General features: G+C 48.1%; 2 protein-coding genes and 1 pseudogene across 5 annotated transcripts; 1 reads left to right on the plus strand and 2 right to left on the minus strand.

Moving 5' to 3' along the window:
* Window positions 1–656: 656 nt before the first annotated feature.
* On the plus strand, window positions 657–4,031 carry ZSCAN5C (zinc finger and SCAN domain containing 5C). The gene is made up of 4 exons (XM_033224537.1): window positions 657–1,040; window positions 1,873–2,076; window positions 2,865–3,015; window positions 3,280–4,031. Exons 1-4 carry the CDS (start codon window positions 657–659, stop codon window positions 4,029–4,031), a joined length of 1,491 nt encoding a protein of 496 aa, XP_033080428.1.
* Window positions 4,032–8,367: 4,336 nt separating this feature from the next.
* Window positions 8,368–11,417, minus strand: LOC117091361 (annotated as a pseudogene).
* A 2,345-nt stretch (window positions 11,418–13,762) lies between these two features.
* On the minus strand, window positions 13,763–20,686 carry LOC117091771 (zinc finger and SCAN domain-containing protein 5A). 4 transcript variants are annotated; one of them, XM_033224536.1, is made up of 5 exons: window positions 20,625–20,686; window positions 17,410–17,795; window positions 16,371–16,574; window positions 15,052–15,202; window positions 13,763–14,784 (listed from the first exon to the last, which is right to left on the minus strand). In XM_033224536.1, exons 2-5 carry the CDS (start codon window positions 17,791–17,793, stop codon window positions 14,036–14,038), a joined length of 1,488 nt encoding a protein of 495 aa, XP_033080427.1. In that variant the 5' UTR covers window positions 17,794–17,795; window positions 20,625–20,686; the 3' UTR covers window positions 13,763–14,035. The 4 variants fall into 4 exon arrangements, with proteins under 4 accessions (XP_033080427.1, XP_033080425.1, XP_033080426.1 ...); XM_033224534.1 differs by having other exon boundaries at window positions 13,763–14,787; window positions 20,625–20,685; XM_033224535.1 differs by lacking the exon at window positions 20,625–20,686 and having other exon boundaries at window positions 17,410–18,324.
* Window positions 20,687–22,681: the final 1,995 nt, after the last annotated feature.

The following is a 22,681-nucleotide window of genomic DNA, read 5'->3' on the forward strand; positions in this document are numbered from 1 at the left end:
AAAATATCTGTGTAGGTGCTTGATCCTCATAGGATTCTTTAGTGCTGTCCCTTCTCTGGAGCGAATAATTCTGGGGTTAAGAAGGTTTGTTGGGGGACAATCTTACATTGTAACTATTTTTATTTGTCTTATTGCATAATTATGACTAAGGATTTGCCTTGGATCTTATCTTGATAAGAAAACATAGAGAATTGACATGATTGTTGCATCAGATTTTAGGCGCTTCACATTACTGTCCTATTTGATTTACAGTCAAAAACAATGTTGTTCGATGGGCAGGAAAACCGATTCAGCCTTTGCACAATGATCCAGAGATCAGATCCAGGGGAGCATTCAGGTTTTACTCCAGAACATGTAGTCAGGTGTAGACACTGGAAGAAGAACAGAGTGGATTCATTTCCATGGTGCTGAGTCCAATGCTAGAGAGGAAATGGGGTCTGGGATTGGGATGAGGGATTTGGAAGGGAGGGGTGGGTAGAGTAGAAACTTCAACTAATAGAGCTCATGCTTTTTTGTCCCTGCAGACTTCTGAACGAACAGTGAATCTGTTACTGAGAAAAACCAGGGGTGGTCTGTGTACAGTAGATAGGTCACAATTAGACACCAGCTACTGGCAGAGCTTTCCCAGAGGCTGATTGAAATATTCTCCTGTAGATATGGCTGCAAATTGCACACCCTCATGGGGTCTGGGAGAACCCTGCAACAGCCCTGAGTCAGAGCCACCACAGTCCCTGCCATCCCCAGCAACTCAACTTGGAAATCACAATGTGGACCCTGAGATTTCTCACGTGAACTTCAGGATGTTCACCTGCCCGAAGGAGTCGGACCCCATCCAGGCTCTGAGGAAACTCACTGAGCTGTGCCATCTGTGGCTGAGGCCCGACCTCCACACCAAAGAGCAGATCCTGGACATGCTGGTGATGGAGCAGTTCATGATCTCCATGCCCCAGGAGCTCCAGGTCTTAGTCATGATGAACGGCGTGCAGAGCTGCAAAGACCTGGAGGACCTGCTGCGAAATCACAGAAGACCCAAGAAATGGGTGAGTGGGACCCTCCTGATTGGCTCAGGGAAGGGGAGCTGGGATGGGGGCTGCACGGTGCACCTGGACTGGAGAGGACCCAAGGGGCTGCTCTAGGTCAGGGCTTCCAAGTAGAGGAGAGTGTGCCCGTCAGGGACACATGGCAGTGTCTGGGGACAGTTTTTGGTTGTCACAAGGGGGAGGACAGGAGATGCTGCTAAGCATTCTCCAAAGCTCAGGACAACCCCCCATGACAAATAATCATCCAGATTCAAATATCAGCTGTGCTGAGATGGCCAATTCCTGGTCTAGGAGATGGACAGGCAGAGGGGATACAGGGACCCACACACTGTGTGAGGCCAACATGAAAGAAAGACGTTGGTAAAATATTACATCTGATGGAATGTAGGGAAGGAGGCATTAGGGTGAACTGAAGGGGGGCCCAGAAGTCCCATCCTGAGGCAGGGAAAGTGGTTGGTATCAGAGATCCAGGGATCTGCCTCCAGGTCCCCATATGAGCCCCTAAGCTCCAACACAAGGTGAGCTGCCACCGGCCAATTGAGTTGGATTCACCCGGAATATTTCTCCCTGTCTTCTCTTTGGTTTAGACTCTTTCATCTAAAGGACCCATATTTATGTACTTATCTAGAAAACTCCAGGTGCAGGCAGGTGCTGGAGTCTAGAGAGGAAAAAATTCAGACAGGATTGTTGTGTCCACAGAGCTGACTGCATCGGGAAGGCAGATTTGAACATTAATTACAGTCAAGTGTGACCATTATGGCAGGACCCAGGGAATATGAGAGCTACTTTCAGGTTCTCATAGTGAGTCTGATTGTCTCTTTTCCCTCTACAGTCTGTGGTCAACTTGCTCGGCAAGGATTATCTTATGCAGGACTCAGATGTTGAGATGGCTGAAGCCCCCGCCAGTGCCAGGGATGATCCGAGAGACGTGTCCAGCCAGTGGGCCTCCTCTGTGAAAAAGATGCGTCCGGGGGAAGGCCAGGCCCACCGAGAACTGCAGACCCTGCCCAGGGTCCCTGCACTGTTCAGGAGGCAGGTGAGTGTGTGAGGCCTTGGTGTCTGGGCAGAGGTGGGAGAAGGAACAGGAGGAAGTCTTGTGGCTGCAGGACTGATCGACAGATTTGGCACAGGACAAAATTAGAACCATTCCCCATGGACATGGTACATCCCCAGACATTCATTCCTGAACCATCGCAGAGAGGAAAACCTCATCTACTTTTCCCTCCACTGTGAGAGCTTTTAGCATTGAGGGTGGGGGGTAAGAAATGGTCTCAGTGAAGTGAGGGAGGCAGTTGGCATAGATGACTGAACTGAAGGTCCCTTCCACATCCAGTTTCCTCAGAGACGTTTAATGTAATAATTCAGCAAGGAACCCACTTTCTATAGATTGTCGATTTCTTAATTTGAGGAGTGTTTCTCAACTGGGGTGATTTTGCCTTTCAGGACACATGGACATGTCTGGAGATGTTTTTGTGTGTCATTGTAGGAGGTGATGGCGGTGTTAGTAGCATCTAGAGGGTGGAGGCAGGGTCTCTGCTCTGCACAGGAGCGCCCCCTCCAGGAGGGTGATGCAGCCCCAATGCCAATGGTGCCAGGGGTGAGGGGCCTCCACCTAGAGTCATGCTCCTTCCAGCCTCAGGGGCAGGGAGATGTTGGCATGGCAGGAAGAAATATGCTCAGAGAACCAAACAGTGAAAACCACCACACCTGTGTCATTGGTGTGGTGGTTTTGAATGTTGGTGCATTCCATCAGGAAAAGGCAGAGATGCCTAAACTTCCCCCAGTTTAGACACGGAATCATTGCCCTTGGTTTTTCATTGTCAGGAAGAGGACTTCTTGCTGCCAGAGACGATTGTCATGAAAGGTGACCCAAAGGCTCTGAGCCCCAAGCCAACCTTGGAGAAGGACCTGGAGGAAGACAGGGAGGAAAACCCAGGAGTTACATCCCCAGAGCCTCAGCTTCCAAACGGTCCCAGTAAGTATGAAGACTTAGACCTGTGTGGAGATAGCCCCTCTCTTCTGGCATGCAGGAGTGGGGTCCCAGCATTATCATGTCTGGGGAGTTGGCACTCAGCTGCCAAATCCTCTCCACCCCCCACTCTCTAGAGACCTACGGTCCAATGTCTTAGGCTTGAGCTTGAGGGGAAGTTCTCAGACAAGGTCAGTGTTTGGTCGCAATGAGTTTGGTGTATTGAAAATGCGCTTTATTAACTGTTGTGTGTGGAATCCCATCTTCCAGCAGATCTGGTGAGTGCAAAGGAGGGGAAGGAACCCCAAAAAAGAGCCTCTGTGGAAAATGTGGATGCCAACACACCTTCTGCCTGCGTTGTGGAGAGAGAAGCTTCGACTCACAGCGGGAACAGAGGAGACGCTCCGAATCTCAGAGGTCCCAAAAGAATCAAACGGGACGCCTCCTCCATTTCCCAAGAAGAACCTCAAGGAGGAGCCACACCTGTGGGCAACAGAGAATCCCCGGGACAAGCTGAGATCAATCCAGTTCATTCCCCGGGCCCTGCGGGCCCAGCCAGTCACCCCGATGGCCAAGGAGTTAAGGAACTGCTGCCCTTTGCGTGTGAGGTGTGCAGTAAGAGGTTTAAGTATCGCGGCAAGCTAGTCATCCACAAGAGATCACACACAGGAGAGAGACCCTTTCAATGTAATCTCTGTGGGAAGCGTTTCACGCAGCGCATAGGCCTGCAATTTCACCAGCGAACCCACACCGGCGAGAGGCCCTACACATGTGACGTCTGCCAGAAGCAGTTCACCCAGAAGTCCTACCTGAAGTGTCACAGGAGAAGCCACACAGGGGAGAAGCCCTTCGAATGTAAAGACTGCAAGAAAGTTTTCACCTACAAGGCGAATCTGAAGGAGCACCAGCGCACCCACTCCGGAGAGAAACCTTACAAATGTCCCAAGTGTTCAAGAGCCTTCGGTCGGCCTGCAACCTTAAGACGCCACCAGAAAACACATCCAGAAACCACTTCGCAGTGACTTCGTCAACGGGTCTGCGTCTCCTGCACCAAGAAAGTGTGAATGACGATTTTTCACCGATGTTATCAGATGACATCTGACACACGAAGGGTGCCTGGCACACACAGGGGTGCCCTAGACAGGAATTCCTAGGATGTTTGTTTACATCTTTTTCCTCCCCAGTGAATTTTGGTTTTTGTTTCATTATGTCTATTTTTTTTTTTTTTTCCTTTTGAGACAGAGTCTCGCTCTGTCGACCAGGCTGGAGCGCAGTGGCCAGATCTCAGCTCACTGTGAGCTCCGCCTCCCGGGTTTACGCCATTCTCCTGCCTCAGCCTCCCATGTAACTGGGACTACAGGCGCCCGCCACGTCGCCCGGCTAGCTTTTGTATTTTTTAGTAGAGACGGGGTTTCACCGTGTTAGCCAGGATGGTCTCGATCTCCTGACCTTGTGATCCGCCCGTCTCGGCCTCCCAAAGTGCTGGGATTACAGGCGTGAGCCACTGCGCCCGGCGACGTTATGTCTATTGTTATAGGTTTATTTTGGTTTGTGTTGCTGTTCTTTCAATAAACAAACATCTTATTAGTTTTCAATATTTTGTAACAAAAAACGGAGTCTCCTGATTGACATGCTGTTACCCACTGTTTTGCTGTAAAGTACAATTGTCCAAGGAGGGTGTCCAGATTAAATACACAATATGCCAGGGGAAATGTGGGTTTCAGATAAAACATTATTTTTAGTATCACCATGTTCTAAATTATTCATTATTTTTCTCAAACTCAGCTTTTATTGGGTATCCTAAACAGTTTTCTTTTTTTTTCTATTCTTTTTTTTGAGATGGGATCTCCCTCTGTCAACCAGGCTGGATTGCAGTAGCAGGATCATCGCCCACTGCAGCCGTGACCTTCCAGGCTCAAGCAATCCTCCCATCTAAGCCTCCCAAGTAGCTGGGACTGCAGGATCGTACCACCACTTCGGCTAATTTTCGTGTTTTTTGTGGAGATGAAGATTTGCCTTGTTGCCCAGGGTGGTCTTGAACTTCTGAGTACAGGTGATCCACCTGCCTCAGCCTCCTTAAGTGCTGGCATTACAGGCATGAGCCGCTGTGCCCTGTATAGGTTTTATTAGACTTTATTATAATTATGATATTCAAATTTTTTGAAATTTTTTTGTAGTGATGGGATTTTTTGTTGCCCAGGCTGGTGTGGTGTGAGCCAGCACGCCTGGCTCTAGACTTTCTTTTTCAGAGCTGTTTTAGGTTCACAGGGAAACTCAGTGGACAGCACAGCTTGATTTATCTGCTGTCCTGACTGACAATGAAAACAAGATACCCACTGCAACCTCAAAAAAGCCCAGTGCGGCCGGGCACGGTGGCTCACGCCTGTAATCCCAACTACTTGGGAGGCTGAGGCAGGCGAATCAATTGAACCCGGGAAGGGGAGCTTGCAGTGAGCCAAGATCACGTCATTGCACTCCAGCCTGGGCGACAGAGTGAGACTCCGTCTCAAAAAAAAAAAAAAGAAGAAAAAAAAGAAATGTATTTAATGCCATAATATGTCAGAATAAAGAGAAAGATAAAAAAGAAAAAAGTATGAAAAAATTAGTAGGACAAAGTCTCTGTTCTCATGAAACTTGCAGAATAAAGAACCGATGCTGAGGCAGGAAAAGAAGAGTGGGGCCAGGTTATCTGAGTTTTCCGTATTATCTGCTTAATTGAAGTTTAGCTTACCAATCATAATGGGAGTTTAAGATAAAAAGAGGGTAGGCCGGGCGCAGTGGCTCACGCTTGTAATCCCAGCACTTTGGGAGGCCAAGGCGGGTGGATCATGAGGTCAGGAGTTCGAGACCAGCCTGCCCAACATGGTGAAACCCTATCTCTACTAAAAATACAAAACTTAGCTGGGTGTGGTGACACACACATGTAATCCCAGATACTCAGGAGGCTGAGGCAGGAGAATCACTTGAAGCCAGGAGGCAGAGGTTGCACTCCAGCCTGGGGGACAGAGCAAGACTGTCTCAGGAAAAAAAAAAAAAAAAAAAGATAAAAAGAGGTACAGAGTACAGTCCTTACCTTTAAGAGGTTTCTGGTCCAATAGACAGCTAACCCTAGAGTATGAGTCTGTTTCCGTGCGGATACATAAGACCCATACCTCTAGCTTGAGGTGGCTGCTCCTGGCATCAGGCTGTATGTGGTGTCATAAAACTTTCTCCAACCGAGGATCTCTAAATCAGGTCCTCAGCCTAGAACTCTCAAGCCTCTGGTAACCTAGGCTGAGGGAGACAGGAGACAGGGGAAATAGCAGAGATGTTGGTCAAAGGATACAAAATTTCAGTTAGACAGGAAAAGTGTTTAAGAAATCTATTGTACAACATAGAGACTGCAGCCATTAGCAATGTATTGCATGTCTGAAAATTGCTAACATAGTAGAATTTTTTTTTCTTTTTTTTCTTTTTTTTTTTTTTGAGACAGAGTCTCGCTCTGTCGCCCAGGCTGGAGTGCAGTGGCTGGATCTCAGTTCACTGCTAGCTCCGCCTCCTGGGTTTATGCCATTCTCCTGCCTCAGCCTCCCGAGTAGCTGGGACTACAGGCGCCCGCCACCACGCCCAGCTAGTTTTTTTGTATTTTTTTTTTTTTAGTAGAGACGGGGTTTCACCATGTTAGCCAGGATGGTCTCGATCTCCTGACCTTGTGATCCGCCCGTCTCGGCCTCCCAAAGTGCTGGGATTACAGGCTTGAGCCACCGCGCCCGGCCGAATTTTTTTTTCTTTTTCTTTTTTTTTGAGACAGGAGTCTTGCCCTGCTGCCCAGGCTGGAGTGCAATGGCACGATCTCAGCTCACTGCATCCTCCACCTTCTGGGTTCAAGCGATTCTCCTGCTTCAGCCTCCTGAGTGGCTGGGATTACAGTCACATGCCACCATGCCCAGCTACTTTTTGAATTTTTAGTAGAAACAGGGTTCACCATATCGGTCAGGCTGGTCTCGAACTGCTGACCTCGTGATCCGCCCGCCTTGGCCTCCCAAAGTGCTGGGATTACAGACGTGAGCCACTGCGCCTGGCCTTTTTTTTTTTTTTTTTTTTTTTTTTGTATGTTTTTGTAGAGATGGGGTTTCATCATGTTGCCCAGGCTGGTCTTTAACTCCTGAGCCCAAGCTACCCACCTGCCTCAGCTTCTCAGAGTGCTGAGATTATAGGCATGAGCTACCGCATTCGGCTCTATGGGCTATTTTCAAGGTATCTTCTGAGAAAATGTTAAACAGAAGTCAGAAAGCTACTCTATGAAGGCAGAGGCATTTGCTGGAGCTGTGAGTGACGTACCTGCAATGTCTAGATTCTAATTTTAGGAGTCGGCAATGTCAACCCAACTCTACCTGTCAGACCAATTCAACGACTCACATAGCGGTAGCTCCACCTACTAGTACAACGGGTCAAGTTTTCACGTTTCACATGTGACAACAGGATAGGACTTGGCAGGCTTGAGTTGAGATTTATGCTTGTTTCTATTTAGCTTTGGATAATTGTGAAAACCAAGTCATTTCCATCATTTTGTGCAAACATCGTTGTGTGTAAAAACGGTGTCCACGTTTTGTCTTTGAAATGGTCCCCGCCCTCCGCTCGTTACTGTATTGAGAATGAAATGAGAGGACATACTTGGCACCTGGAGATGATTGGCTATTACAGTTGTGCACCATAAGGGTAAATGGTTCCATAGTTTGATGAGCCATCCTGGCGGTGGGTGGATTAGCCACTTCTGAACAGATAAGGAATGGCTAGAAAGCTCCTGTGCCAAACCAACTTGACGCATACTCACCCACACGGAATCCCTCCACGTTTATTTTAATTAATTAATTAATTAATTCGAGACAGAGTCTTGCTCTGTCCCCCAGGCTGGAGTGCAGTGGTGCGACCTTGGGTCACTGCAAGCTCCATCTCCCAGGTTTATGCCATTCTCCTGCCTCAGCCTCCCGAGGAGCCGGGATTACAGGCGCCCGCCGCCACGCCCGGCTAATCTGTGTATTTTAGTAGAGACAGGGAGGGTTTCACTGTGTTGCCCAGGCTGGTCTTGAACATCCTGAGCTCAGGCAATCCACCCGCCTTGGCCTCCCAAAGTGATAGGATTACAGGCGTGAGCCACCGTGCGGGGCAAATCCCTCTACTTTTCTTTTTCTTTCTTAAAAAAACAAAACAAAACAAAACAAAAACGACAGTGCTTTAACACGAAAGGAAGGCATAATCCAGGGCTTGGACTGTCTTTCAAGAAAACCCCAAACCCCCTGCCAGGAAGTCACAGTCAGGAAGCCCCATCCCAGGCCCAGTTGCTCCCGGGAAATACATCACGTGGAGACCCGGCATAACTGCTGACTGATTGCAAGTCCCCAGGAGGGCTTTATTTTTTCTTTTCAACATCTTGTTCTGCAGCTTCCTTGGCTCTTTTCGCCGGGATGCTGAAGAGCCGGGCGTTGGCACGGGCCAGGCGGAGATTAGCGAAGGCTTCGAAATTCTCCTCAGTGATGACTCGAGCTTTTTCCTTATAGGCATTCGGGATGGGCATGACCGGTGCTCTCAGCTGAGTGGCCTGTTTCAGTTCTTCAGCAGAACTGTCTCCCTTCTTGGGAGGGCTTCCTGGGGAAGCGGATGAGTTTGGAGCGGGGCTCCTTCAGCCGCTGCGTGTTGGCCTGCAGGGACTCCGCCTCCTCCGATCCACAGAAACGCCACTGGTCCGGGCCAGCTTCTTGTGCATGCCGGCCACCCTGAGCTCCTCCAGGCGGCAGCCGCGGCCCTGTGCACCTTCGCGTGGTAGCAGCGCACGTTGCGCCGGATCCGGGCGGGGCGGGGCGAGGCTGCGCGCCTTGGCTTGCCTCGCCTGGCGCCTGCGGGTCTTCCGGGCCGGCTGGTGGAACCACGTGGCCAGGCGCCGCTGCAGTCCTTGTGGAAATGGGGCTTCGAGATCATGCCATTCCGGCTGAGCGCCGTGGCTGCCTACGGCCCTGCGGCTGCAGACGGGAGGGGAGCCAGTGAGGGGCCGGGTCCCCCCAGGCCTCCGCCCTGAACGCTCCAGCCTGGGCCGGAGGCTGCGCCTAGAGCCCGGGCCTGGTCCAACGCTGTCTGCGAAGAAGGAGCCCATCCATGTCTGCCTTGGCTGCAGCGTCAGGCCGATGGCGCTGGATGGAGCCCGAAGGCCGAGACCCCAAATGCCTCTGGTTTTCTAAGAAATCACCCTACTGTCTTCTCCCTCTCTCTCTTTTTTTTTTTTTTTGGACGATCTGTAACTTGTTTTCACACCTGATTTTAAAAAAATACTACTGTTCTCCCCAAGATTTCCCTTTGATAAAGTAGGTGAACAAAATAGATTTTTTTCCCCCCGCAAATACCAGCAGACACTTCCTGGCACCCCACACTGTATTGGCACGAGTGTTAACAGTCCCAGTTCAGATGTGCAGCGTTTCAGGTGGGACACACTGCAACAAGGATCTAACTGTGGAGTCATCCTCAGAATCCCATTCAGTCACGGGGCTGCCCTTCTAAGCTGGCAGAAAAGGAACCTGGGCCAGGCACCGTGAACACACACGGTAACTCACACCTGTAATCCCAGCACTCTGGGAGGTTGAGGGAGGAGGATTGCTCAAGCCCAGGAGTTGGAGATCCATCTGGGCAACATAGTGAGACCCCGACTCTATAAATAATTTAAAAATTAGCTGGGTGTGGTGGCACACACCTGTAGTCCCAGCTACTTGGGAGGCTGAGGCAGGAGACTTGCTTGAGCTCAGCTTCCCAGCTCCTTTTTCTGGGAAGCCAGAAAGCTAGAATCAACTCCAACCATGTTGACCCACCCAGCCTCCACCATCCCGGGAATCATGCTGAGGGAGCTGCTGTCTTCCCCCTTCTTCCCATGGCTGTGCCACAGCCTCCCTCCCCACCTGATGTCCCATCAGCAAGGTCAGAGTCTGAAAAGCCACCAGGTGGGCCAGGTTGGCTGGTGCAGATTTAGCTCCAGCTTGGGAGGATTAGGCGGTGCTACATTGTTGTTTCTCTGCCAAAAAAGGCACCTTCTAAATTCAACTCAAAGTCATTTATAGCACATGGCTTTTTGGGGTTGCAGTGGGTATCTTGGCTTGGAGCATCCACCAGAGCACATAGGTGCCTGAGGAGCAGCAGCATGAAGGCAGCCCGAGGTCAGGTGCGCCCTTAGCCATGAGGGGCAGTCCCTGTGAGGGGCAGTCCCTGGAGTGGTTCACGCAGCCAGATATGGCAGGAGAGACACCTATCCAGGGTTGGTCAGTGCAGTCTACCTTCTTATTTTCTTATTTTTTTTTTTGACAGAGTCTTGCTCTGTTATCAGGCTGGAGTACAGCGGTGTGATCTCGTTTCACTGCAAACTCCACCTCCCGGGTTCAAGCGATTCTTCTTCCTCAGCCTCCTGCATAGCTGGGACTACAGGTGCACACCACCACACCTGGCTAGTTTTTGTATTTTTAGTAGAAACGGGGTTTCACCATGTTGGCCAGGATGGTCTCGATCTCTTGACCTCGTGATCCACCCGTCCCGGCCTCCCAAAGTGCTGGGATTACAGGCAGGAGCCACTGCGCCTGACTCAGTCTACCGTCTTTAGACTGGGAACAGAGGTGCATGATCCTGCCATGGAAATGAACTCACTCATCCCCATGAGAGGACAGGAATTGCAGTGTCCAGGCAATCAGAAAATCAGCCTGCCAGACTCAGCCACATGGGCCGGGCGCGGTGGCTCAAGCCTGTAATCCCAGCACTTTGGGAGGCCGAGACGGGCGGATCACGAGGTCAGGAGATCGAGACCATCCTGGCTAACATGGTGAAACCCCGTCTCTACTAAAAAAAAAAAAAAAATACAAAAAACGAGCCGGGCGAGGTGGCGGGCGCCTGTAGTCCCAGCTACTTGGGAGGCTGAGGCAGGAGAATGGCGTAAACCCAGGAGGCGGAGCTTGCAGTGAGCTGAGATCCGGCCACTGCACTCCAGCCTGGGCGACAGAGCTAGACTCCGTCTCAAAAAAAAAAAAAAAAAAAAAAAAAAACAGACTCAGCCACATGTTAGATCACCTGGGGAGTTTTATAAACTCCCAACACAGGGGCCACATCCTCAGCCAATCACATCATTATTTTAGGGCTGGACCCCAGGCATTGCTTTAATAAAAAAAAAAACATTAAAAACTCTTCAAGTGACTTCAACATGTAGCCAAATTAGAAAATGAAGCTCTAAAGAAACATTAGAGTCACTAATGGATCATAGAGCACCATGATTGAAATTAAATGGGCAGGTAGTATCATCAAAACATTTTCTACATCTGGTGAAGAAGGTTGAACCCAATCACCAAAAGAGAACCACCACCCACACCTACCTCCACTTCTTGAATGAAAGGGGAGTCTATGTACATTTTATGGTGGATTCTAGGCCCCTGCCTCAAAGAATGCTACTCCAAAAGGGACCTGGGTGAGGCAGGATAGGCAGTCAAGGAAATGACCATGTCCTTAGGATGCTGCACATGTGGTGACTATACAGTGAACAAAATAAGCCTCAACGTTCACACTGGAATTGAGTTCATTCAAGCAAAGCCATCTCCAGTAAGGAATTTCTGAGAGCTTGCACACTTTGATCTTACCCATCCACACACTGACACTTTGCTTGTTGTGATAGTAAAAAACACACCCCTGGGTGGAGACTAAAGATGTTAATGAGACGTGTGCACAGCTACTGCACCTGTGCGCCCAGAGGACCACCCAGAACGTGCTTACTAGTAACACCTCGTCCCACCCCACTAGGTGTAGTCATCCGAGACTCCCATAAAGACAGCAGGTCTTTGCTGTGTCATCCATCGGAGCAGCCAGCCCTGAATCCTTGCTCCAGGGATGTCCTGTCTATTCCGCACTTAACTTTCAAAATACCCTATTTCCTTTGCAATCAGTTACTCTATGCTGCATCTCTTTGCTGTGTATCTCTTGTTTAAATTCCTTTAAATTAAAATGACAAGAACCAAAGTCTTATAAAAGTGGCCTTTAATAAATGAATCCTGCCTATTCAGGAAGGGACCTTTCCGGAGCTCTGCAGATTGCAGGACTCTGCCTGTCAGCTCAACAAGCCATCCATAAAATGTCCTCCCAAGACCAGCAGCATCAGCACCACCTAAAATGCACACTCTCAGGTGATCCCAAACAAGTACAATCTGAGAAATTGTCACCGAGAGGATCCTAGGGAGACGTGACGACTCAAGGCAATGTGGTGTCCTGGATGGGGAGGAAGGAAGAGGAGGACATTGTGGAAACACTAAGGAGGCCTCAGTAAGGTATGGGTCTTAGATCAAGGCAATGTATCCAGTCAGTTCATCGCTTGTGGCAAATGTGCCCTACTAATGAATCAGTTAGCAATGGGGGAAATGGCGTGGGGCATGAGGTAGCTCTATGGACTTTAGAAAGCTATTCTAAAACGAATTCTATGTTTTAATGCACACTCTCAGGCCCCATCCCCGGTCTACTCAATCAGAAACGCTGAATTTGGGGCCCACCCACCTGTGGATTAACCACGCCTTCAGGGGATGGGAATATCACTAAGACCAACTAGTCCCCAGAGACTCCGAATGCCTCTGTCGTCCAAGAGTCACATTGGGAATTTAGAAATTGCCAAATTTAGGCCACAAAATACACCATCTGGGGCAGGGAGATACACAGGCAGAGCAGAGAGGATCCGGGGGGCAGTGAAAATAGCCCCCATGATACTCCAGTGGTGGATCCTCATGAGGCCTTTATCCAAACCCACAGGATGTACAACACCCAGAGCGAGCCCTAATGGACACCATGGACTCTGGGTACTGGTGATGTGTCCGGGCAGGCTCACTGATGGAACAGGTGCACCGCTCTGCTGGGGATGCTGGGCGGGGAGAGGCTGTGCTGTGTGGGGAGGGAGTCTAGGGGAACTCTGTGCTGTCCACTGAGTTTCCCTGTGAACCTAAAACAGCTCTGAAAAAGAAAGTCTAGAGCCAGGCGTGGTGGCTCACACCACACCAGCCTAGGCAACAAAAAATCCCATCACTACAAAAAATTATTTCCCCATGTGTCACTATGCACTTGTTCGTGTCTTCACCTCTCCTCCTGCTGCATTTTAAAGCATTTTTATAGTATAAGATTTTGCCTAATAAAGTATTCTCATAGAAAAAAATTATTTCCAAAAATTTGAATATAATAATTATATTAAAGTCTAATAAAAACAATACAGGGTACCGTGGCTCATGCCTGGAATGCCAGCACTTAAAGAAGCCAAGGCAGATGGATCACTTGTACTTATGAGTTCAAGACCAGGCCGGGCAACATGGCAAAACTCCATCTCTACAAAAAAACACAAAAATTAGCTAAGTTGGTGGCATGCTCCTGTAGTCTCAGCTGCTCGGAAGGCTTAGACAGGAGGATTGCTTGAGCCTGGAAGGTTGTGGCTGCAGTGAGCGGTGATTGCACCACTGAACCTCAGCCTGGGTGACAGAGGGAGACGCCATCTCAAAAAAAAAAAAAAAAAAAAAGAAAGAAAATGAAAACGCTACAGGATACCCAATAAAAGCTGAGTTTCAGATAATGAATAATTTAGAACATGCTGATACTAAAGAAAATTGTTTATCTGAAACTCAAATTTCACCAGGCATTATGTATTTTATATGGCCACCCTCCTTGGACAATTTTACTTTACAACAAAACAGTGGGTAACCCCATGTCCATCAGGAAACTCAGTTTTTTGTTCTACAATATTGAAAACTAATAAGATGATCGTTTATTGAAAGAACAGCAACACAAACCAAAATAAACCTATAAGAAAACAATGGACATAATGAAACAGAAAACAAAGCTCAGTGGGGAGGATACATATTTACTCAAACATCATGGCAATTCATATCTAGGGCACTCCCTCTGTGTGCCAGGCGCCCTTGCACGTGTCAAATGTCCTCTGGTAACATCAGTGAAAAATCATCATTCACTTCTTCTCGGTGCAGAAGGCATAGACCGGATTATGCAATCACTGAGAAGTGGCTTCTGGATGTGTTTTCTGGTGGCGTCTTAACAACTTCAGCCGACCGAAGGCTCTTGGACACGTGGAACACTGATAGGGTTTCTCTCCGGAGTGGGTGCGCTGGTGCTCCTTCAGGCTCCCCCTGTAGGTGAAAACTTTCTTGCAGTCTTTACATTCGAAGGGCTTCTCCCCTGTGTGGCTTCTCCTGTGACACTTCAGGTAGGACTTCTGGGTGAACTGCTTCTGGCAGACGTCACACGTGTAGGGCCTCTCGCCGGTGTGGGTTCGCTGGTGAAATTGGAGGCTAATGAGCTGCATGAAACGCTTCCCACAGAGATTACATTGAAACAGTCTCTCTCCTGTGTGTGATCTCTTGTGGATGACTAGCTTGGAATTACACGTAAACCTCTTATCGCACACGTCACATGCAAAGGGCGGCAGTGCCTTGGCGTCTTGGCCATCAGGGTGACTGACGGGGCTCGCAGGGCCTGGGGAATGAATTGAATTCATCCCAACTTGTCCTGGGGATTCTCTGTTGCCCACAGGTGTGGCTTCTCCTTGAGGTTCTTCTTGGGAAATGGAGGAGGCGTCCCGTTTGCTTCTTTTGGGACCTCTGAGATTCGGAGCGTCTCCTCTGTTCCCGCTGTGAGTCGAAGCTTCTCTCTCCACAACGCAGGCAGAAGGTGTGTCGGCATCCACATTTTCCGCAGAGGCTATTTTTGGGGGTTCCTTCCCCTCCTTTGCTCTCACCAGATCTGCTGGAAGATGGGATTCCACACACAACAGTTAATAAAGCACATTTTCAATACACCAAACTCATTGCAACCAAACACTGACGTTGGCTGACAACTTCCCCTCAACCTCAAGCCTAAGACATTGGACCGTAGGTCTCTGGCAAGTGGAGGATGGGGAGGCTTTGGCAGCTGAGTGCCAACTCCCCCAGGGGATGATAATGCTGGGTCCCCAGCCCTGCACCCCAGAAGAAGGGGCTAACCCCTGTGGATCCAAGTCTTCATACTCACTGGGACGCATTGGAAGCTGAGGCTCTGGGGATGTAAGTCCTGGGTTCTCTTCCCTGTTTTCCTTCAGATCCTTCTCCAAGGTCGGCTTGGGTCCTGGAGACTTTGGGTCACCTTTTATGTCAATACTCTTGTGTAGCAGATAGTCCTCTCCCTGAAGATGAAAAACCAAAGGCAATGACTCCGAGTCTACACCAGTGGAAGCACAGACATGTCTGTCCCCTCCTGACTGGATACACCAGACTTCCTATGGACCACCCCTCACCCCCAGTAAACATCACCACCTCACGTCTGAGTCGGTCCCTAATCTGCACCCTCCATATTCTAAATCAGCTCCTGTGCCTGGTGGTTTTCACTCTTTGGTTCTCTGAGCATATTTCTTCCCGCCGTGCCAACGTCTCCCTGCCCCTGAGGCTGGAAGGAGCATGACTCTAGGTGGAGGCCCCTCACCTGTGGCACCACTGGCATTGGGGCTGCATCACCCTCCTGGAGGGGGCGCTCCTGTGCAGAGCAGAGACCCCACCTCCACCCTCTAGATGCTACTAACACCCCACCACCCCCGAGAATGCCAAACAAGAACGTCTCCAGACATGGCCATGTGTCTGGAAAGGCATAATCACCCCAGCTGAGAAACATTCCTCAAATTAAGAAATTGACAATCTAGGCCGGGCGCGGTGGCTCAAGCCTGTAATCCCAGCACTTTGGGAGGCCGAGACGGGCGGATCACGAGGTCAGGAGATCGAGACCATCCTGGCTAACACGGTGAAACCCCGTCTCTACTAAAAATACAAAAACTAGCCGGGCGAGGTGGCGGGCGCCTGTAGTCCCAGCTACTCGGGAGGCTGAGGCAGGAGAATGGCGTAAACCTGGGAGACGGAGCTTGCAGTGAGCTGAGATCCGGCCACTGCACTCCAGTCCCGGCGACAGAGTGAGACTCCGCCTCAAAAAAAAAAAAAAAAAAAAGAAATTGACAATCTGTAGCAAATGGTTTCCTTGCTGATTAATTACATGGACTGTCTTTGAGGTAACTGGCTATGGGGAAGGGATCTTCAGTTCATTCATCTGTGCCAACTGTCTCCCTCACTGAGACCATTTCTTAACCCCCACCCTAAATGCTAAAAGCTCTCATGGTGGACAGAAAAGTAGATGAGCCTTCCCTCTCTGTGATGGCTCAGGAATGAATGTCTGGGGATGTACCATCTTCATGGGGAATGGTTCTAATTTTCTCTTGTGCTAAATCTGTCAATCAGTCCAGTGGACACACGATTTCTTCCTGATCCTTCTCCCACCTCTGCCCAGACACCAAGGCCTCACACACTCACCTGCCTCCTGAACAGTGCAGGGACCCTGGGCAGGGTCTGCAGCTCTCGGCGGGCCTGGCCTTCCCCCGGATGCATCTGGTTCACAGAGGAGGCCCGCTGGCTGGACACGTCTCTCGGATCATCCCTGACGCTGGCTGGGGCGTCAGCCATCTCAACATCTGAGTCCTGTACAATATATTCCTTTCCGTGGAAGGTGACTACAGACTGTAGAGAGAAAAAAGACAATCAGACTCACTATGAGAACCTGAAAGTAGCTCTTATATTCCCTGGGTCCTGTCATAATGCTCAAACTTCACTGTAATTAATGTTCAAATCTGCCTTCCCAATGCAGAGTCAGCTCTGTGGACACAGCAATCCTGTCTGAATTTTTTCCTCTCTGGACTCCAGCACCTGCCTGCACCTGGAATATTCTAGGTAAGTACACAAATATGGGTCCTTTAGATGAAAGAGTCTCTAAACCAAAGAGAAGAGAAGGAGAAATATCCTGGGTGAATCCAACTCAACTGGCCAATGGCAGCTCACTTTGTGTTGGAACTTAGGGGCTCATGTGGGGACCTGGAGGCAGATCCCTGGATCTCTGATACCAACCACTTTCCCTGCCTCAGGATGGGACTTCTGGGCCCTCCTTCAGTTCACCCAAATGCCTCCTTCCCTACACTCCATCAGGTGTAATATTTTACCAACGTCTTTCTTTCATGTTGGCCTCACACAGTGTGTGGGTCCCTGTATCCCCTCTGCCTGTCCATCTCCTAGACCAGCAATTGGCCATCTCAGCACAGCTGATATTTGAATCTGGATGATTATTTGTCATGGGGGGTTGTCCTGAGCTTTGGAGAATGCTTAGCAGCATCTCTGTCCTCCCCCTTGTGACAACCAAAAACTGTCCCCAGACACTGCCATGTGTCCCTGACGGGCAAACTCTCCTCTACTTGGAAGCCCTGACCTAGAGCAGCCCCTTGGGTCCTCTCCAGTCCAGGTGCACCCTGCAGCCCCCATCCCAGCTCCCCTTCCCTGAGCCAATCAGGAGGGTCCCACTCACCCATTTCTTGGGTCTTCTGTTATTTCGTAGCAGGTCCTCCAGGTCTTTGCAGCTCTGCACGCCGTTCATCATGACTAAGACCTGGAGCTCCTGGGGCATGGAGATCATGAACTGCTCCATCACCAGCATGTCCAGGATCTGCTCTTTGGTGTGGAGGTCGGGCCTCAGCCACAGATGGCACAGCTCAGTGAGTTTCCTCAGAGCCTGGATGGGGTCCGACTCCTTCGGGCAGGTGAACATCCTGAAGTTCACGTGAGAAATCTCAGGGTCCACGTTGTGATTTCCAAGTTCAGTTTCTGAGGATGCCATAGACCGTGGCAGCTCCAACCCAGGTCTGCTGCAGGGTTCTCTCTGATGCCATGAGGATGTGCAATTTGCAGCCATATCTAGTGGAGAATTTTTAAATCAGTCTCTGAGAAAGCTCTTCCAGTAGCTGGTATCTAATTGATACCTGTCTACACAGGCTTCCTCTGGTTTTCCTCAGTAATAGATTCACTGTCCGTTCAGAATTCTGGGGGGGGAAAAAGCATGAGCCCGATTAGTTTAAGTTTCTACTCCATCCGCCCCTCCCTTCAAAATCCGTCATCCTGGATGCCACTTCTTTAGCAGCATCGAATTCAACACAGTGGAAATCTTCCAGTGTCTACACTTGACTACATGTTGTGGTTTAAAATCTTAATGCCCCCTGGATTCTGATTTGTAGGAAATCACTGTGCAGAGGTTGAATCAGTTTTCCTGTCAATTCGAAAAACATGGTTCTTGACTATAAATTAAATAGGACAGTTAAGTGAAGCTCCTAAAATCTGAGGTAACAATAAAGTAAGCCCTTTATGTTTTCCCATCAGGACAAGATCCAAAGCAAAGCCTTTAGTTATAGTTATGCAAAAAGATAGAGAAAAAGAGTTAGAATGTAATATTTTCCCCCAACACATATCCTTGTTCACCCCAGAACATTTACTTGTTCCAGGGAAAGGACAGCACTAAAGAATCCGACGAGGATTAAGCTCCCACAGATATTTTGTTATTTTGGCAAAATGCACATTCATACATTTCATCATTTTTACCCTCTTCAAGTGCACAATTTCATGGCACTAAGACATGCACCATGCTGTGCAACCATCACCACCGTCTAGTTCCAGAATTATCTCAACACCCCAAAAGCAACTCCGTCTCTATCAGTAATCACCCCCCTGCCTACCCACCCCAGCCTCTGGAAATCACTAATCTACCTTCTCTCTCTAAGGGTTTCTCTACTCTTAGTCTCATCCCAGAACACGGATTTAAAGTCTAGTGCTCTATGATATTTTAAAGTGGGTTCATACAATAATAAGGTGTTTAAAAATTAATTCCTAAACCTAGCTTTATCAGGCAGGAGCCACTGAGTGATACTCTCCAGGCATCAATTATTGTCCAAGTTCAACAGCTATGAGAACGCTTCATCTCAGATGAGACATGTGAATGGCCAGCAGGTCTAGGAAAAGGTGCTCATCATCACTCATCATCAGGGACATGCAAATCCAAACCACAAGGCTCCCCTCACGCCTGCTAGAGTGGTGATTCCCAAAAAGACACATGGAACGAGTGTTGATGAGGATTCGGAGGAGAGGGGTCCTCTGCGCCCTGTGCTGGAATGTAAATTAGTGCAGTCCATCTGGGAGACAGTATAGAAGCTCCTCAGAAAATTAAAAGTACAACAACTGCATGATCTGGCAATCCCGCTCCTGGGCATGTACACAGAGGAAAGGGAATCAGGACGTGGACTCCAAAACAGTGAAACACTGGAGAGACAGAGGGAGGGAAGGTTGAAAAACTACCTATTGGTGCTATTCTCACATCCTGGGTGACAGGCTGAGTCATACCGCAAACCTCAGCATCACTCAATATACTCATGTAACGAATCTGCACAGGTACCTACCGAATCTAAAATAAAAGTTTAAATTATAAAAAAATTTTAAAGAGAAGTAAATACCATAAATAATAATTAAAAACCCGGTGGAACTCATGGTAGCAGTGAGTATAACAGTTACCAGGGCTGGGGTGGGGGCTGGAGAGATCCAGGTCAAAGAGTACAAATTTCAGTTGAAGAAATCAATTCAACAGAGCAATTGTCCAACATCGTGAAAAAAAGTAGATTTAAAGTATTCTCAAAACCAAAAATGGTTAGTACATGAGGTAGGGCATATGAATATTAGCTTAATTTAGCCATTCTGCAATGTTTATGATACTACAAAGCACATTATGCTATATGCCATAAATATATACAATTTCTAGTTTTCAATTAGAAGCAAATTAATTTTTATTGAAAAAGCATACAGATATGAGAGAGGAAAGGGAGCCCGAAATTCTGGAATTAAAAATGGTTTTGCCACAGGGCGCCTGCTGCTGCTCAGGGAGGTGGGAGGATCACTTGAGCCCGTGTTTGATAACAGCCTGGGCAACATTGTGAGATCCTGTCTCTCAAAAAAAAGTGGTTTCATGTTCCTAGAAACCACTTTGTATTTGATCTCAGTTCATTTGCCATTAAAGCAAGAAACAAGACACAGGAAAAAATAAAGGCAGGTACAGGAGTTAGTATCCAGTTCTGGGAGTATATACCACACGGGCCACCCAGGTAGGGACACTTAGCTCAGATTCTCACTGGTCTAGTAGGTTGATGCTCCTTCATCAATGGCTTGATTTTACCCTGCGCAAAGGGAAAATCCAGCAACGCTTTTTCAGAAGGGTGTGTGGGAGGCAAGGTGGCTCACACCTGTAATTCCAACACTTTTGGAAGACCGAGACGGGAGCATGGTGGAGCCCAGGAGTTCAAGACCAGTCTGGGCAACGCACCGAGACCCCATCTCTGCAAAAAAAATTAAAAATTTATCCGGTCGTTGTGGCATATGCCTGTAGTCCCAGCTACTCGGGAGGCGGAGGTGGGCAGATGGCTTGAGCCCAGGAATTCCAGGCTAGTCTGGAATTCTAGCGAGACCCTGTCTCTAAAATAAAATAAAATAAAATAAAACCTAACCTAACCATGATGAGAACGTTACCATTATTCCTAGTTTACAGAAGCATTGCATAACGAGTCAGTTAATCATGGGGTGCAAAGGAGATCCGCTGCCTTCCCAAAGTCTTCGAGCAAATGCATGAGAAAATACACCCAAACTTTCTGAAACCAACCCCCCGCGCACGCCAGCTCCTAAACCCCACAGAAGTGCCCGCTGGACACTTACCTCCTTCCCGGCTTCCTCCTCACTCTGGGATGCGCTCTCCAACTGGCCTGGAGCTGAACTGCGTCTATTTATGGAGAAGCGGAGCAACTGAGGCCCTGTTTCCAGTTCCCTGTGCCGCCCTATGATTGGTTTAGGGCCATGTAATCCATTTTAGGTGATCAGCGTTGATTACATTTCCCAATAAAACTCCACCCATAGGAAATTAATGTATTAAACATGCCTACTGTGCAAAAGAACATAGGTTTTCCCCCTCTACTGAGCTGTCATATTGCTGAGGTATTTGGAGGCCTCAGAAAATTTAGATCCGCAAGTTTTAACCACTTTGGGTCCCCTCATGCCACAGACAGTAATATCCTAACAAGAACATGTTAAGAGCTGGCAGATTAATATCAAACCAGTGATTTGATCTAGTTTGTGCAAAGCTTTCACATGCGAATGTCAAGATACTGAAACAAAAAAAAAAGACAGTCTTTGTTGATACATAATGACTATTGGTGATATTTTTTCACTTTTTTAAAAAGAATATTGGAATTGACATGGGAAAGCTTGGCTTGAGCTAGACTAAATCACTGGTTTGATATTAGCCAACCTACCCTTATATAAAAACAGTGGGAACCAGAGAAAGGCACGTGGTCTCCTCTCTGCGTTCATTCCAGGACGGTATGAGGGTGGTTTATAGATACACAGAGGGTCCTACGGGATTTCCTAGTTCTCAGCCCCTCAGTCAGGGCTCTCAAGCACCAAAAGCCTTAATGGGTGGGTGTGAATTTTACTGTATGGATCATGGAGTTAATGTGGAATGATAATTAAATGCTAGGCAAGATTAGATTACAATTTGGGAAGTTCGCACCGTCCATTGGATGACACTAATCCATTCAAGTAGTGACTCATTCATTTTAACTTCAGAGGAAACCTCATCTAACCTTTAGGATAAAATGGTTCCATTGTTTGATGAGCCATCCTGGCAGTGGGTGGATCAGTCACTTCTAAACAGATAAGGAATGCAAATGAAAACCACAATGAAATACCATCTCATACCACTTAGAATGGCAATCATTAAAAGGTCAGGCAATAACAGGTGCTAGAGAGGATGTGGAGAAACAGGAACACTTTTACACTGTTGGTAGGACTGTAAACTAGTTCAACCATTGTGGAAGACAGTGTGGCGATTCCTCAAGGATCTAGAACAAGAAATACCATTTGACCCAGCCATCCCATTACTGGGGATATACCCAAAGGATTATAAATCATGCTGCTATAAGGACACATGCACACGTATGTTTACTGTGGCACTAATCACAATAGCAAAGACTTGGAACCAACCCAAATGTCCATCAATGACAGACTGGATTAAGAAAATGTGGCACATAGACACCATGGAATACTATGCAGCCATAAAAAAGGATAAGTTCATGTCCTTTGCAGGGAGATGGATGAAGCTGGAAACCATCATTCTCAGCAAACTATCACAAGAACAGAAAACCAAACACCGCATGTTCTCACTCATAGGTGGGAATTGAGCAATGAGATCACTTGGACACAGGAAGGGGAACATGACACACCGGGGCCTGTTGTAGGGTGGGGGAAGAGGGGAGGGATGGCATCAGGAGATATACCTAATGTAAATGACGAGTTAATGGGTGCAGCACACCAACATGGCACATGTATACATATGAAACAAACCTGCACGTTGTGCACATGTCCCCTACAACATAAAGTATATGTGTGTGTGTATATATATATACATATACATACATATATATAAAGATAAGGAATGGCTAGAAAGCTCTTGTAACAAACCAACTTGAAGCAACCTAACCCACACCAAATCCCTCACTTTTCTATAAAATCGCCCTCCTTTTTTTTGGCAGATCTGCAACCTTTTTTCACAGCTGATAAACAAAAACAAAAACAGAAACAAAAAACTACTGTTCACCCCAGACTTTCTTTTGATACAGTAAGTACACAAAACAGATTTTTTTTTTTTTTTGCCGGAAATATCAGCAGACACCCTACACTGTATTGGCACGGGTGTTAACAGTCCCAGTTCAGATGTG

The sequence above is a fragment of the Trachypithecus francoisi genome, unplaced genomic scaffold (assembly GCF_009764315.1).
Source record: "Trachypithecus francoisi isolate TF-2019V2 unplaced genomic scaffold, Tfra_2.0 Lachesis_group12, whole genome shotgun sequence".
In the NCBI taxonomy this organism is placed as follows: Eukaryota; Metazoa; Chordata; class Mammalia; order Primates; family Cercopithecidae; genus Trachypithecus; species Trachypithecus francoisi.

Coding starts and splice junctions, on each gene's coding strand:
- ZSCAN5C (XM_033224537.1), top strand. CDS start 657: ATGGCTGCAAATTGCACACCCTCATGGGGTCTGGGAGAACCCTGCAAC. Junction 1,041..1,872: donor ACAGAAGACCCAAGAAATGG/GTGAGTGGGACC, acceptor TTCCCTCTACAG/TCTGTGGTCAACTTGCTCGG. Junction 3,016..3,279: donor TCAGCTTCCAAACGGTCCCA/GTAAGTATGAAG, acceptor CCCATCTTCCAG/CAGATCTGGTGAGTGCAAAG.
- LOC117091771 (XM_033224534.1), bottom strand. CDS start 17,793: ATGGCTGCAAATTGCACATCCTCATGGCATCAGAGAGAACCCTGCAGC. Junction 16,575..17,409: donor ACAGAAGACCCAAGAAATGG/GTGAGTGGGACC, acceptor TTCTCTCTACAG/TCTGTAGTCACCTTCCACGG. Junction 15,203..16,370: donor CTGCACTGTTCAGGAGGCAG/GTGAGTGTGTGA, acceptor TTTCATCTTCAG/GGAGAGGACTATCTGCTACA.